The following is a 14,189-nucleotide window of genomic DNA, read 5'->3' as shown; positions in this document are numbered from 1 at the left end:
CCCAGCCGTTCTCATCGGGTTAGCGACTACAATTGTATCGTGCAAGGTCACCAGCTGGAACGTTGGAGAGTCTCAATGACGCTTTACATTTACAGATATAATCGCTCTTTCAGTAGTTGTTTTGAAACCAGAGCTGGATACTTTCCAGAGATGCTCTTGCATTGCTAACCTTTTTGTTATTTCCGCGCAGTCAAAGCACCATTTAAAACAGCGAACTTATGCAGGAAGCATGTCGCTCGGAGAGAAAACGCTTTCCAACATTTCGGAGCTACATGAATGTCTATAATTTAGGCAAAGTTCGGCCTGCCTATAGTCGTCATGCCCCCCGCTCCTTCCAAGCTACTCTCACACTGTGTCATGTTTAGTATGCAGCACATGTTGTCCAGTAACTGGAATTGCCCGCTAACATTTAAAGTATATTTAAACCGGTGTGTCATCTGTTTGCCGTTTGCCGACCACTCACAGCAAAGTCGACTGCGCACGAAGCTTGTATTGACGCACTAACGACGGTGTTGTTATGCATCAATCCGTGTTTCTGGTGTCGCATAGCTGTGGTGGCGCTGCTGTCGGCACGGCGAATACGTGCAGACGCTTCTCTGACTGGTGTGTTTAACGCTTAAAAAAAAATATGGTCCCTCGATTTCCACCTGGTGACGTTAAGTGTCACGCTGACGCCGGTCGCGACCCTGGCGGCGTCCCAAGAGTGGTGGTGGACCTGTCCTGCTGCAGGTCGCTCTTCAGTGTGGCAGTTCATGGAAACTTCGGCGGCCATACGTTGGGACGTCGTGACGACAGCAGCGACACTCGCGTTCGCTCGTGCTTTTCGCCAGCATTTCTAGAACCCACCGCCGCAATGCGCGATCATCCGACAGCTTGACACTCCGGCTTCCGCGACGTCATTTTGTTGAAACTTCGGGACCGCTTTCGATGTATGGGCAGCACAGGACGTTATTACACATACCGGTCGGAGACGCGCTCCAGGCGCCATTGTGTGGGACAGCGGGAATTTGTTTGTAAACAGCGTTTTGTGTCTATACACAACTCTCAGTTCTTGTATAACGCGGTGCACGCGTCTTTCTCTTTATTCGCAGGTGACGAAGCATTTGTTCCATCCAATCACCGCCAACTGCCTGGACTGTGACGCGAAAAGTCACGAAGTCTTCATGAGTATATGTGATAGTGACGTCCGCACGCAGCGATGGCTTTTCGAACACGTCAACGAAACAGCCCTGGCCAACTGGTGATCCGTCGTACCCCCACTGGAAAATCAGCGATGTGTGACATAATGACGGTCCATCCTTGGCTTTCGAACTGAAAGCAAACCAAGCCGGGTTCTTCAGCAAGGATGGCGGGACGGTGCTTTTGAGAGAGAGAAAAAAAAACGCACCCATGTGTTCTATAAGGCATTCCGGGGATGTCCCAACGGTGTTTCGAGGGTCGTCCAGGATTTCCCCAAGTGGATTTGGAGAACGTCCCGAATACTTATTGAAGTCCAAGTTACTTCTGGATGCTGTCGGGAGTTTCGCGAGGGAGTTATTCCAGTTCCATTCGCGGGATGTGTCGGAAATACGTCGACGATAGCAGTAAGACGGCGTTGTCTTCGCGCAATGTGATTCTGTGGTCTGCACTGCTGGGAACTTCATGTGTGTCAAAATGTGTGTCTACTCTTCCAATTGACTAAGACGGCCGATGCGTCGAGACAGTTTTCGCCTTCGCGGCTGGACAAGTGCGCGCTCTTTTACGCGTGTGAAGTTTATAAGTGGCCGTGCTTGTGGGCCAGGTATGTGAGCATTCCTACAGCAGTATCTCGCAGAAAGTGCGTAACGGTTTGTGAGACGCTTAAATACGCTTCTCGTGAGTAACTAATGCCACTGGTACGTTGTGGGACGTCTCGCTTGAACCGCCAAAAGATCTCGAGACGGAACAGAACTACAAGAAAACTCGTCGCGTGCCAAGTCCACGACTCTTTGCTTCACTTGCGCGCCCGACCCAAAACTACGATCGGTATTTCAGTAACCCGAGACGAACTTCGAACTTTTTTTTCGATCTTTTTCTCTTTCTTTCTTTCTCTCTCTCTTTGTCTGTGACTTTTTTTTCAAGTGACTACAACTTCGAACATGCTGAAGTCCGCCGTTCAGCCATCCAACGTTAATCATGATCGATGGCCACTCCACGGATGAGCCGAAACTTTCTTCGAACTTTTCAAGCCATCCGTCTCTCGGAAAACGTTTTCTTCTGCTTTTAAGGCGCACTCATCGTAAGAGCAGTAAAACATTCGAAAGGGGCAAGGTCTAGTCCGTTACGAAGACCCCTTGTGCCTGGTATACCTGGTATGCCTGCGCCTGGTATGCCAGTGACTGGTAAGCTAGGGCCTGGTATGTCTGTGCCTGGTATACTGGTGCCTGGTGTGCCTGGGCTTGGTATACATGTCGAGGTATGCCTTTTAGGTATGCTTGTTCCTGGCATGCCTGTCCCCAGTATTCATGTCCCTGGTATGCCGCTTCACCGCCCATCGTTGGGACTGAATCTGCTGTGCATCCCATTCACACCATGCGCAGCAATCCATACCTTTGTTTTTTTCTCTCTAAATTTGTTTTTCTTCGAAACTTTGGGTCCGTGCCTTTCGGTTTTAGTCACGAAGCTCAAATGCCTTGGTGCTTTTTGAAGTGTTGGTTGTGTCTTTATATATATATAAACAAATACGGGGCGTACGAGAGCTGAACTTCGATCGTTTGTGTTTGTTGTGAATGAAGAGATGTGCGACTGGAAGGTTATGAGGACTAGGTTCCTCGTTAGGGTTAGCGTTTTGGCCAAAATTGATTGTAAACTGCGTCGTTCTAATGAAGAGTGCGGCCGATGCTACGAGCCATTCAGGGGAGATTAAAGATGAGTCATCTTTAGCCTGACCCGGCATGCAGCTTTGGTGGTACATGAACGCTCTAAGTCAAGTTAATTGTTCTGCTTTTGCATAAACCCGGGTCAGTTTATCAAACAATGCACACCTTAACTTCCTAGAACCTGCATGCTTGTCAAGTCGACCATTGTCGCGTCCAATTGGCTCACAAAGAAAACTACCTAGCGTACTCTAAAGTGTAGATAACGAACCTATAAACAAGGACAGAGATATTAATGTTTAAAATATCAGCTGTCTTAATCTTTGTCTTAATTTGCTTTTACTACCAACGTGATCCTGTAAATCCTTTAATAAGTTTTTTTTTTAATATTATAGTTACGAAATGCTTAAGAAACGCAGGGCATGGTGAGTCCCTATCATCGGATGGATGGATGGATGGATGCTAACGGCTGTACCTTTTATAACGGGCGGTAGCTTGCGCCACCTAGCCTATTATCTTTTCGCGACAAATCAGATTGTGGCAATGGACAGTACGAATGCTGGAGAACGAACCAGGAACCAAGAAGCGAGAAGGTAGTAAATAAACCACGCCCTGCGTTCCTTAACATGTCACTGACTATAGTAAAAATGTTCTGTAATTTAAAGATGCTTTCAGCGAAGGTGTTCCTTTGCTTCTCATTCGGCTGGGACTGTGATACGTTTGGGAAGTGATTTCGTCGCACCGTAGGCCATCGTTTTCCTCGCGCTCTTTATTTTTTATGTCTTTGTTTTATTTTTTGATCTTAGAACAGATTGCTTTCCTTAAAAGAGTTGCGATTGTGTACATGTGTGTGCTTGTGGTACTTCACGTGCTGGTACAGGGTGCGTAGTACTTTCACTTGATCTTGTTACAAGAACCATTCCGATCTTTCACTGACAATTTAAGTGTTCTTGGTGAACGTGCCCTTTCCTTCTTGCTACTCCGTCGAAACTCAAAATACCGACGTGACTGAGACTTGTGCTCGAAAGTGCTCTTCGACAAGGATAAACAAAGCAAAAAATAAAATGACACGTCGTTATTTTTGATGGAGAGCTAGAAGGCGTTTCTTTAGATGGGGAACGAGTATGGTCTGACGAAAAGAACTTCGAAAATAAAAGTTGTTTTCTTTTTGTTTCCAAGTCGTTTGTGTGGACTGCCGACGTCTCAAAACATCAGAACAGAATATTAGTCCACTGAACCGCTCGAAAATCATAAATGCAACATTATGCCCTTTTTAAAAAAAAAAAAAAAAAAAAATATTTTGTGGCAGTGAGAAAATAATGTCTACGGCCATGACGGAAGAAAGAAAGAAAGCGTCTGAACGGCGTCGCGACGTGGAACGGGTGTGTCGAAGGCTCGCTCGCATTTCTGGCAATCGCCGTGAGATGGCGGAGTATGACAATAGACCTCTGATAGACCTTAGGGAGCCTTCATACACTTTCGCCATGTCTGTCTTAGGCACGGTGGAAGAAATACATTTAGGTGGTGACTCTGGCCGCTCTTCACGCGGGGAGCGAGCGGCCAGATCGTGTTCGGAGCTAGCCTCGAACAAGGAGTATACTCTGTTTCACCTTATGATGTACCGCAGGAAAGGCTACAAGCGCGAGCTCCTTGCTCTGGGGCACATCCCGGAGACACAAGCACTCGTGACTTAAGAGCAGCTGCCAACGCTATGAGCTCGCGCTTCTAACCTTCGCTGCGGTACAACATAAGGCGAAACGAGGTGTAGTTGTTCCGCGCCGCCGCGGAGGGCGCTGAGGTGTGAGCACCGTAAGTACAAGGTCTCTCCTCGGCGGGCACGGTGTCGGGGGCGTAGCTGGCTCGCCTTTTTCGCGGTGTGGTGGTGGTGTGCGGTCAGTGGCTGGTCTCATGTTTTGCTTTGGTGCTGTGTCAATCACCGGTGCCACCATCGTGCACGAAGATGAGCCTTAACCCGAAGAAGAAGGTATGCTATAAGGATGGGAAAGACGTGCTTTGTTCCCAACTGCAATTCGGGGTACCGGAACTGCGCAGAGCGAGTGGCCTTGTTCAAAGCTCCATCGAATGGCGCTCGCCTAGAGCAATGGCGCCATGCGATCCCGAGGGCCGATCGCAAGTTACTACCTAGTCTCCTCATCTCGTTGACCAAGTAAAGACCAAGCTTGGCAGTCTGATTTCTGTCGAAGACTGGGAATGCAAAGATGTCTGGACAGAAAAGGCTCAAGAAACCAAGGCTGTGGACTGCATGCTATCTTATGTAACTGGGTTTTTGAGCATGAAAATAAAAAAATAAAAAATTACACGCTGCCCTGCATGCCGATCAGCTTTCAGCATCGACAAGAACACTTCTACTGAATCAGCCCTGACAAACGTGAAGAACAGAGGAAGCCTTATAGGCAGCCGGCAACGGCCAGGCGGCGCCAGCTGCCTATAACGCCCTATCCCGTTGTAACTTGGCAAACGGCGAACGATAAGCCCCACATTGCGTGCCGAAGGCTTCGAAATGCGCTACGTATACGAGCGCGACGCACACATATTGGAGCATGACGCAGCGTAAAGCCTGATACTTCTTCGGAGTTGAGGCGCGCTCCGGTAATACGCACTGACGTTCCGATTGTCCCGCCAGGGCCGTAGCTTCCGCTCTACTGGCACGTTACGCGATCACGGCTTCCTGGGATACCCAGTATTTCTTGCTTCAGACACTAGGCTCAGCGGCGGCGCCACCAGAGTAAAAGCTCACGTTTGAACAATGCAGTCGCCACTCCCAGGGGTACCCAATATTTCTTGCTTCAGTCGCTAGATGGCGCCAAACCAATATAGACGCTTTGCAGCAGCTGTGCATGGGCATCGCCATAACTGACCTTCAGTTTTTATTTCCCCTTATTACGTTTACTTCACTTCATTATTACCATAGCAGGCCAGGTTATAGCCATCTTAGATTTTATTCTGTCTTTCTCCCCACCAATGGCTTTTGTGTAGGCTCGTACACACCAATTTCAGTGGCTCGGTATCTCGGTAAAACAAGAGAAGGTCAGCAATGGCGGCTGTATTCTGGCGCGTGTGTAAAGCGTCTATACACCCCAACAAGAACCTTTTCCAGCTACTGAAGAAAGCGGAACAGTTCTTCGTGGAAAATAAAAGCCACCAGACTGTCTACTGGGACACAATCGACAGTGTTCTTGACACATGCACAATAACGTTTCCATGCGGTGAACAGAAACAATTGCCCAGTTGCTCCACTACTACTTCAGCATGCGAATGTGACAACACTGTAAGCATATTACGACGAGAATCAACAAACAAGCTCAAGAAATAAAGAAATCAGCGAAGCAGCGCTCTTCTTAGTTTAATTGCATGGGCGAGAAACACAGGATGTAGGAGGTAGCGTTCTTTGGTAGTATGCAGTGAATTCAGCTTTTATGTACATTTTAAAGCAAAAATACTTGTCAGGTATTTTTTTACCTGTGAGACGTAGTGCCACCATATTGTGAGAGTATAGATGAAAAGTGATCTATGTCTTATAACCGCTACTATTGTTTGACTTTCAGTCACTGTGTCATCATGTCAATCAGTATGTCATCATACTCTGTCATCGTTTCAGTCACTATGGCATCATAAATAGGATTTTTTTCTGCTCACAAGGTTTGTATGTTCCATGCCTATTTTATGTGTAAACCATTTGTAACGCTAAAACCTTTATGAGCATGTAAATAATTATTTAGGCCCCACTATGTAACATTATTAGAATTAATTTTTTTCAATAAGGCAGGAGCAGGGGGGAAAAATCACCCGACCTCATATAAAGCCACGCAATGTGTGTAAACAAGTTACGGAACTGTTACCAAAGATGTTGATTGACAAAACATGCGAGTACGACCCAGGTGTTTACTCTAAATTACTCTAAATTATTGTAGGCCCAGTAGATTATGCCGGGAAGTTTTATATTTATAGGAGTATTTTTGTCACGTTGGAGTCATCATCGGAATGTTCTCGTTTAAAAAAAAAAAAGGAACCGCACGGGGAAAAGGCAATCAGTGCCAGTGCGCCAACATAAATCCATAATTTCACTACACAGTACACAGGGACCGAGTAAAGAATGCATAATTTCCTTCACAAGCCCTATAAACAAGCCTTCACAAGCCCCTCTATACGCGGGCGCCATCTATCCCCGTGCGAGTGAAGCGCGCTCGGTCGGCCGAACATCTTGGCTGTGTTCCAAAATTTACTCGATCCGACTCCGGAGTAAAAGTTTCGTACCGTAGCGTTCCAAAACTTACTCGAGCTTACTCGATGACGTCAGAACTCGCGTTCCAGAAGCGGGTTGTTTACTCCGGAGTAATTACTCGCGCTACCCTCCTCGATCGGGGGGTAAAGTCGGATCAAATCGAGTAAATACGTCACGTGATCTGTTCGTCGTCTGCTTTCTGCGCCGACAGCCGTCAAAGCTCGCTTGCACCGTTGGTTTTGGTGGCGGACGTTCGAAATGACAAAGAATTAGGTGCAGCATGTCTGGTTATTGCGATTTGCTGTTGTCAACGCAAGAATTGACTGCATTACATCCAGACCGTCCACCTTCCCCGGGAACGTGTACTTGTTATTATCTGAGTGCGAGCGTAAACAGGAGCTTCTCCGCATCCTCGTCTTCGGCGTTGGCGGAATGCCGTATTCTCACGCTCAAGGCCGAAAATGTTTGAACTCGGTATATGATAATGTAGTATTTTTGTTTCCTCCAGAGTGTGTGTAATGAGAGGATAAACGTTTGTAAAGCAGTGAAGGCTTCGAAAATTTCACTGTAACCACATTCGCGTCAAAGCGAACGTGAGTTTCATATCATTCTGGAGAAAGCACCCTCGCGCTGTACCGCTACACCGTGTGGAATATATTTCTGCAAAACATAATCGGTGCAAATTACAATGCGTGGAATATATGCGTTTCGGGCACCGTGACTAGAATTGCAGCGATCGCGCTGATTAATAAAAACACATTTTTTTATGTCTAGCTGTAAGGAGAAAGTAATTTTGATCTCAATATACAGCTCAAAGGGAAGGTGAGTAAAAAAGGAGCTGGTGGATCCACCTCAAAATACACCGCGTCGTCATTAACATTACCGCTCTTCGGGTGCTTTCTCCATGATCAAAAGGATCGTCTGCTATTTTCTGCCATCGCTGCTGTGTTTTCTTTTTGCCGTCGCCCAAGACGAAGCCAATCCGCGTAGTATCCAGGTGATTATCCTGGCCGTTCCAAAATCGAGTCGCGGATCGTTTACTCGCGATGTCACGTGGTATTACCCGCTGACGTAAGAGGCAGGTTACTCGGGTAAGATTTGGAACATAGCCAATGTGGTCGCCGCGCGAGACAGAATCATCACCTAAATGTATTTCTTCCACCGTGGTCTTAGGGTGGCGGCATCTCGGCCATTTCTGTGCCCAGAATGCACGCGCTTCGATCTCGTTCGGAGCGAGCGCTTCTCCGCCCGGTGGTTTGGCGCCATTTTAATGCCCATTTGGCACGCACAAACAGTTTTCAATACAACAATGGGTGTCTTCACCCTATGACAGACGCACATCGAGGCACCCTAACAGACCTATTTCTATCTTACCCAAAAAAATTGGGTTGTGTTTGTGTTTATACAGCCTAGAACTTGGTCTGCCTCACAGGGGCGACGAGTCTCCCAGCTGTAGATGAGCAATTTAGCCAGTGCGGTACAGCCGCTAGCCTGGGGTCTTTAACGTGCATCACGCAGTAGTGATACACGACCGCACGCCGGTACGATGCTCATCCAGATCGAAACGGGCAGGGGTGGGGCAAGCATCAAGGAGAATGCAGGCATCGGTGTTGCGCGCGCCGCACGTGCTGGCCTCAGCAGTAGTAACTTTTCTAAAGCGAATACCTAAAACAAATGGCATCTTGCACGCGCGTTCGTCAACGCTTTATTTTGGTTCTTCGAATCTTTTATACGGGGAAGGCGTGCGCGTGTGGCGCTTGGAACAACAATCCCTGCATTATCCTTGATGCTTGGGTAATTTAGCTATTGGCGGCGAGATGTTTCGGTGGCGCCCTCCTATGGTTTTCTCTCGTGACGCCATTACCTTGCGAACAAGCTCGATGGTGTTTCTATGAGCATGGTGGAAGCTCGAAGTCATTGCGCTCTCAAAGAAACACTGCCAACACCATCAAACTCTAAGTTCTCACATTACTCTTATTTCCGTCGATAAGACATCCTTTGCTGACGTCATAGTCAGCATTCGGCCAATCGTGGAAGGCTGACCATTGCGACGCTTTCGATCGCTCACGTCGCCAATAGGTCTATTGGGCCTTGAGGAACCGTCCTTAAGCGCGCACAGGTTTTCAAGGCCGCGCCATCGCGAGAGCCCTAAAGCAACAGCGCCTCTGCCGGGAGGTGCGCGAAGCCCGAGTGAAATGTCAGTCCCCTTTCCCGCCTTACTCAGATGCTCCTGTCTTTTTTCACCGCGGTCTACGTCAAGCCTCACTTATTTCACTCTTTAGAATAATAGACCCTTTCCGAAATTCAGTGCCAACTGGTGGCTCATACAGCGAAGTCTAATTTTTGCCATACCAATGTATCGGGCAGCGTCCCTTTCGCAAACCAACGGTTGGCGAGGAAGTGTTCAGTGTTCAGTTCTTTCTCGATCACTTTCAGTTTCGATGGTGACAAACATACAACCGGTCAGAATGATGCTCCAACCTCCGTAGGCGCTTCGATAAAATAATACCCCCAAAGGGCTTTAGGGCCAATTGTGTGCCGCTTACAGAATCTGAATTAGAAATGAACAGACTGAATCTGAGTCAGAAATGAACGTTTACGAAGCTTTTGTCCACTCGTGTTCGATTCCTGCGTCGCACCGTACTAACTCGAATGTATACACCTCGCATCATCCACTTAGAAGCATCTTTTAACATCTTCATCAGTCGCTAGAAGGCCGTCATTGGTACGACCGCGACGTACGGTAAACTCAGCATACAGCAGGTATGCTGAGTTTATGTGGTATGCATACAGCATACATCTCAGCACGACCTACTACTGTAAGCTCAGCATAGGGTAGTGGCCGCCCAGTCCCAGTTTTTTGTTGCGAACGCCGCCATTTTGGTGCTTGGTGCAGAGATTGCGCGTCAGGCGATCACTATGATTCGAAATTTGTTTTAACATTTTTGGTGGACGGGTAACAGTTTGTTGCCATTTCAGATAAGGTATACCGAAAGCTCGCGCTTCAGAACTTAGGTATCCTGGGTTCAATCCCCACCCCTGCCCGTTTCGATCTGGATGAGCATCGTACCGGCGTGCGTTCGTGTATCACTACTGCGTGTTGCACGTTAAAGACCCCAGGCTATAGCGGTTGTACCGCACTGGCTAAATTGCTCAGCTGAGAAACAAGTCGCCCGTTGAAGCAGGCCAAGTCCAGGCTGTACAAACGCGCACACACCAGACAAGCTTTCAAGTAATTGGCAACGATGTTTAACAAAGCAAACTTAGCTTGTTTAGACTATTGCCATTGCAGATAAGGTTTCAAACTGGCAACAATGTTTTTCAGCACCAAGATGGCTGAAATGTTGTTGCTCTAAAGCTTAGCTTGTTTAAACTCTTAGCTGCCATTTCAGATAAGGTTTCAAATAACTGCGAACAATATTTTTCAACACCAAGTTGACTGAAATATCATTACTTTAAAGCTTAGCTTCTCTAGACTATAGCTCGCTCTTAAAGTGAAAGAAAATATAGGAAGTATTCACTGGACGCCATATTTGTGGGTACTGTCTAGAGCGCATGCTCGGAACGAGCTCACATCAACAGGCTGCTAAGACCGGCACTCTTGGTGGTGCGGAATGCACGTTGCGAAAGAACTGTGGAAGCTCGCCATCAGCACGCGCTCAGCACTCGCGCACACAGCTATGGCCGCCAGTGAATACTCCCTGTAGCAGCAATCGATTTTTAAAGTAATCTATGGTAAAATATGTATTATTTCGAGCGTGTCCATGGTATAAACCTTGATATTGAAAATTAGTTTTATTAACGGACCTCCCTATTTCTGTGAAAAATATAGGACAGGATATCGAACACTCCCGCTCCTAGCAGTTCACTTCCGAGACTTTGCTAGTGAAGAGAAGACTTTCACGCCTACGAAGACAATCGTGGTTGCCGTAACGAAGTTCCCTCACAAACGAAAAGAGAAAAAAACATCGAAAATAAGTGAATATAATAGAAAGGAAATGTCCCATTTGCTACAAAAAAAGAAAAAAAAAAAGAAACTCAAGCAGATATACGAAGGGAATACTTTTTTAAGCGCGTCGTCAGCATGATAAACGAACCAACCCCGCGGTGGTGTACGGGGTTTCCTTTTGAACGACGTGCTTTTCTGTATGGTCTATACATTTGTGTCACCGAGCTCCTTTTCATTAAACAAGAAGCCTGGCAACTAAAAGAGAAACAGCTTCTCTCAGCTCCGTGGTCTGGGCAATAAGATAGACAGATGAGGAGCAAGAAAAAGGGAAACAAGCTTTTTCTTTGTTGCTTTCTGTTCTTGCGTTGTTTCGCCTTGATGTTTCGGTCCCCCTTGACGTTAGTATGGGTAGCATACAAGTAATCTAATGTAAAAATATATATCCCGGTTTCCCGCGTAAAATTGATGGCGGGCAATTATTCTAACTTTCTCTTATTTTTTTTTTATTTTTTTTTTAAGAAGCAGGAACGGATGAGGCTGGAGACACTGCGATTGGGGGCCGTGCAGCAGTCTTCGAAGTTTTTGTTTTTGCTCGGATGTCCCTTTTTAAAGTTTGGAAACCTGACGCGGATGAATTGGGGAGGGGATCCTTTTAAAGCCCGCTGGATTTAATTTCGACATTTTGCAATTCTACGAATGCGGCCGCCAGAACGCACTTCGGGCAGTGCACACTGTTTTCGTTGCAACTACACGTCCACGATGTAATTAATTACCAATATGTAAACGCGTGTCAAAGAAAAAAAAAGCATCCGTGTTTTTTTTTTTTATTTACATGTTATTATTGAGTGTTCGGCCATTTTGGAAGCTTTTCCGATTTCTAGATATTCAGGTATGCATGCACGCTAACTGGCGCTGCCTCTACTGACTCCCCTCATCTTACAAAATGGACCAACCTCGTGACGTTATTTGCAGTAAAATGGAAAGCCGCCACAATAACGTTCCTTGGAGTTAAGTGAGCCATGTCGTGCAGCCGATAGAAAGCTTTGGTAGATCGTTGCACTACGATGTCCGGAACATGTCTCCGATGGGTGTGTTTAGCGTCCCTATTTCCAAATCCCGAAGCCGGTCCCAAAGTGGCAACCAATGACATCACAAAAGCCGAAGTGTGATGTAAAGAGCCTGTATCTGAGAGAGCTTCCAACTGCTCGATTGGGCTCATGTGGTTTTTGGGCCGCGTTTGCAGTACGAGTTGCGAGGAGGTGCCGAAAGCGTTGATCGTCTGCGAATGTCTCCGCCTTTCCGCCTGCTTTCCTCCTCACCACGCGAAAACGCAGCGCATGCGCACTTGCGACTAATCTACGCATCCATCATGAAATTGCAAACGCTGCCCATATTTTGAGATGGACCCTCTTCAATCTCGGCTCTCTACGTCGTGCTGTTAGAGTTATTATAATGTACGCTAGCTAGAGGTTCAGCTTGCTTTAGTGTTCATGCGACTTCCGGGAGGCAAATTGAAGTAGACAGTCACCAGTCTACCTTTGCGGTGCTCCTGCGCATTCCTATGGGAAAACGAGCGTGTCCTTTGTCTCTTCGGCGGAAAGTAACCGTAGATAACTTTTGTTTTTAAGGCGAAAGCCTTATACGTCCCATGGTTCAGTCGACCTTCAAAGTCTCTGAGCGAAAACTCGACAGTGGCACGAAAGGCACGAAAACCTGCGACACGAAAGGTACCAACACCCGCGGTTCGCCGATGGACCATGGGATGGCGTTACCTGTGCCAGGATCGGCGGAGCCGCCGTATACCTGCAAGAAGACTTTTCGCTCTTGTCCCTCGTATAGCGTTCAAAACATCAAAATCACGCTCGAAATTATTGAATATAGGAGGAATCTAGAGAACAGGTGCTTGTATACATGGTTTAGGTCAGCGAGCAACTTGAGGAAACTGCAGAAGAATACAGGAGACAAGACAGACCCTGTCCTGTCTCCTGTATTCCTCTACGGTTTCCTCACGTTGCTCGCTTTTCGTTCGGTAGTCCGACGCGGTACGCGGAGGGGTTCTGTCACGTCCGTAAATCATGTGTCTGTCTTTAATGCATCGGTGCTTGGGCTTGCGCCTTCAAGTCGTCTTAGGGATAACATAGGAGATCCTGGGAATTTCTGTGGGTCGTACCGAATAGCGTGTGCCTTTATTAACATGATAAAAGTGTAATTGCTTTAGTCACAACATTTCTCTTTCCCATAAAACGATGTTAAACTTCTCTATATTTCAGGCCCAAACCTCGTTTCCATGGCAGGTATGTAAAAACGAGTAACGATTCCAAGTAAAATAACAATCGAAAGGAATGTAGAGTGTGTTCAAGGTTCGCCAGCATTCCGGTGGCGCTTATATATTGCTAATATGCCCGTCCTGTCACTACATAGAAAAGACTCCGCGGTGCATCTTCACGAGCGGTTAGAAAAAAAAAAAAAATTCGAAACGTAAAGAATAAAGTACGTGAGCTAAGAAAGGTGTGTCTGTTCATTATTTCCTATCTCAGGCAGCTTTTATCGGGCACCTGTTGAAGGGTGGTGAGCTGGGCTAGTTCAGTGAGCAACATGAGGGAAGCTGTAGAGGAATGCAGGAGACAGGATAGGGTCTATCCTGTCTCCTGTATTCTTCTGCGGTATCTTCACGTTGCTCGCTGACTTTAACCATGTATACGGGCACCTGTTCACTGGTCCCTCCTCAGCGGCCACGGTGTCGGCGGCGTAGCGTGCTCGCCTTTTTTGCGGTGTGGTGGTCAGGCGGTGGTGTGCGGCCAGTGGCTGGCCTCGTGTCTTACTTTGGTGCTGTGCCTATCACAGGTGCCACCATAATGCGCGAAGGTGACCCTTAACCCGAACAAGAAGAAGGAAGAGAACACAAATTTACGGACTCTGGCGACTTGGTGGCGGCGTGGCGGCGGTGAGGTACAACTATAGGGTGCCTACATGTTTCCGCCGCTCCGCTGTTTAGGGTGGCGACAACGTTTGTGATACCTGTTGCCGACAAACCAGTGTTGCCTACCTCGTTACCATGGCAGCCTCCGCTGTTTCGTCGACCATTTTGTCCCACTCGCCAGTCGTGCGCTCGCGCTACTCCGCTAATCCTCGTTAGGGCTAGGGAGCGCCCACCGCTCTCGTT

The 14,189-nt window shown here is 47.3% G+C and overlaps 1 protein-coding gene across 2 annotated transcripts in view; it reads left to right on the top strand.

The window, feature by feature from the left end:
- The window catches only part of LOC8031807 (putative polypeptide N-acetylgalactosaminyltransferase 10), a 280,882-nt gene extending 276,875 nt beyond the window's left edge, over positions 1-4,007 (top strand). For both annotated transcript variants that reach the window (XM_042289876.1, XM_042289877.1), the window contains one exon: positions 1,092-4,007. In XM_042289876.1, the coding sequence (XP_042145810.1) occupies positions 1,092-1,244 (153 nt within the window). In that variant the 3' untranslated portion in view covers positions 1,245-4,007. The remainder of the gene's footprint in view (positions 1-1,091) is intronic.
- The last annotated feature ends 10,182 nt before the right edge of the window (positions 4,008-14,189 follow it).

The sequence above is a fragment of the Ixodes scapularis genome, unplaced genomic scaffold (genome assembly GCF_016920785.2).
Source record: "Ixodes scapularis isolate PalLabHiFi unplaced genomic scaffold, ASM1692078v2 PGA_scaffold13__105_contigs__length_92229423, whole genome shotgun sequence".
In the NCBI taxonomy this organism is placed as follows: domain Eukaryota; kingdom Metazoa; phylum Arthropoda; class Arachnida; order Ixodida; family Ixodidae; genus Ixodes; species Ixodes scapularis.
The sequence above is the reverse complement of the archived record's forward strand: the minus strand, read 5'-3'. Positions and strand labels throughout refer to the sequence as shown.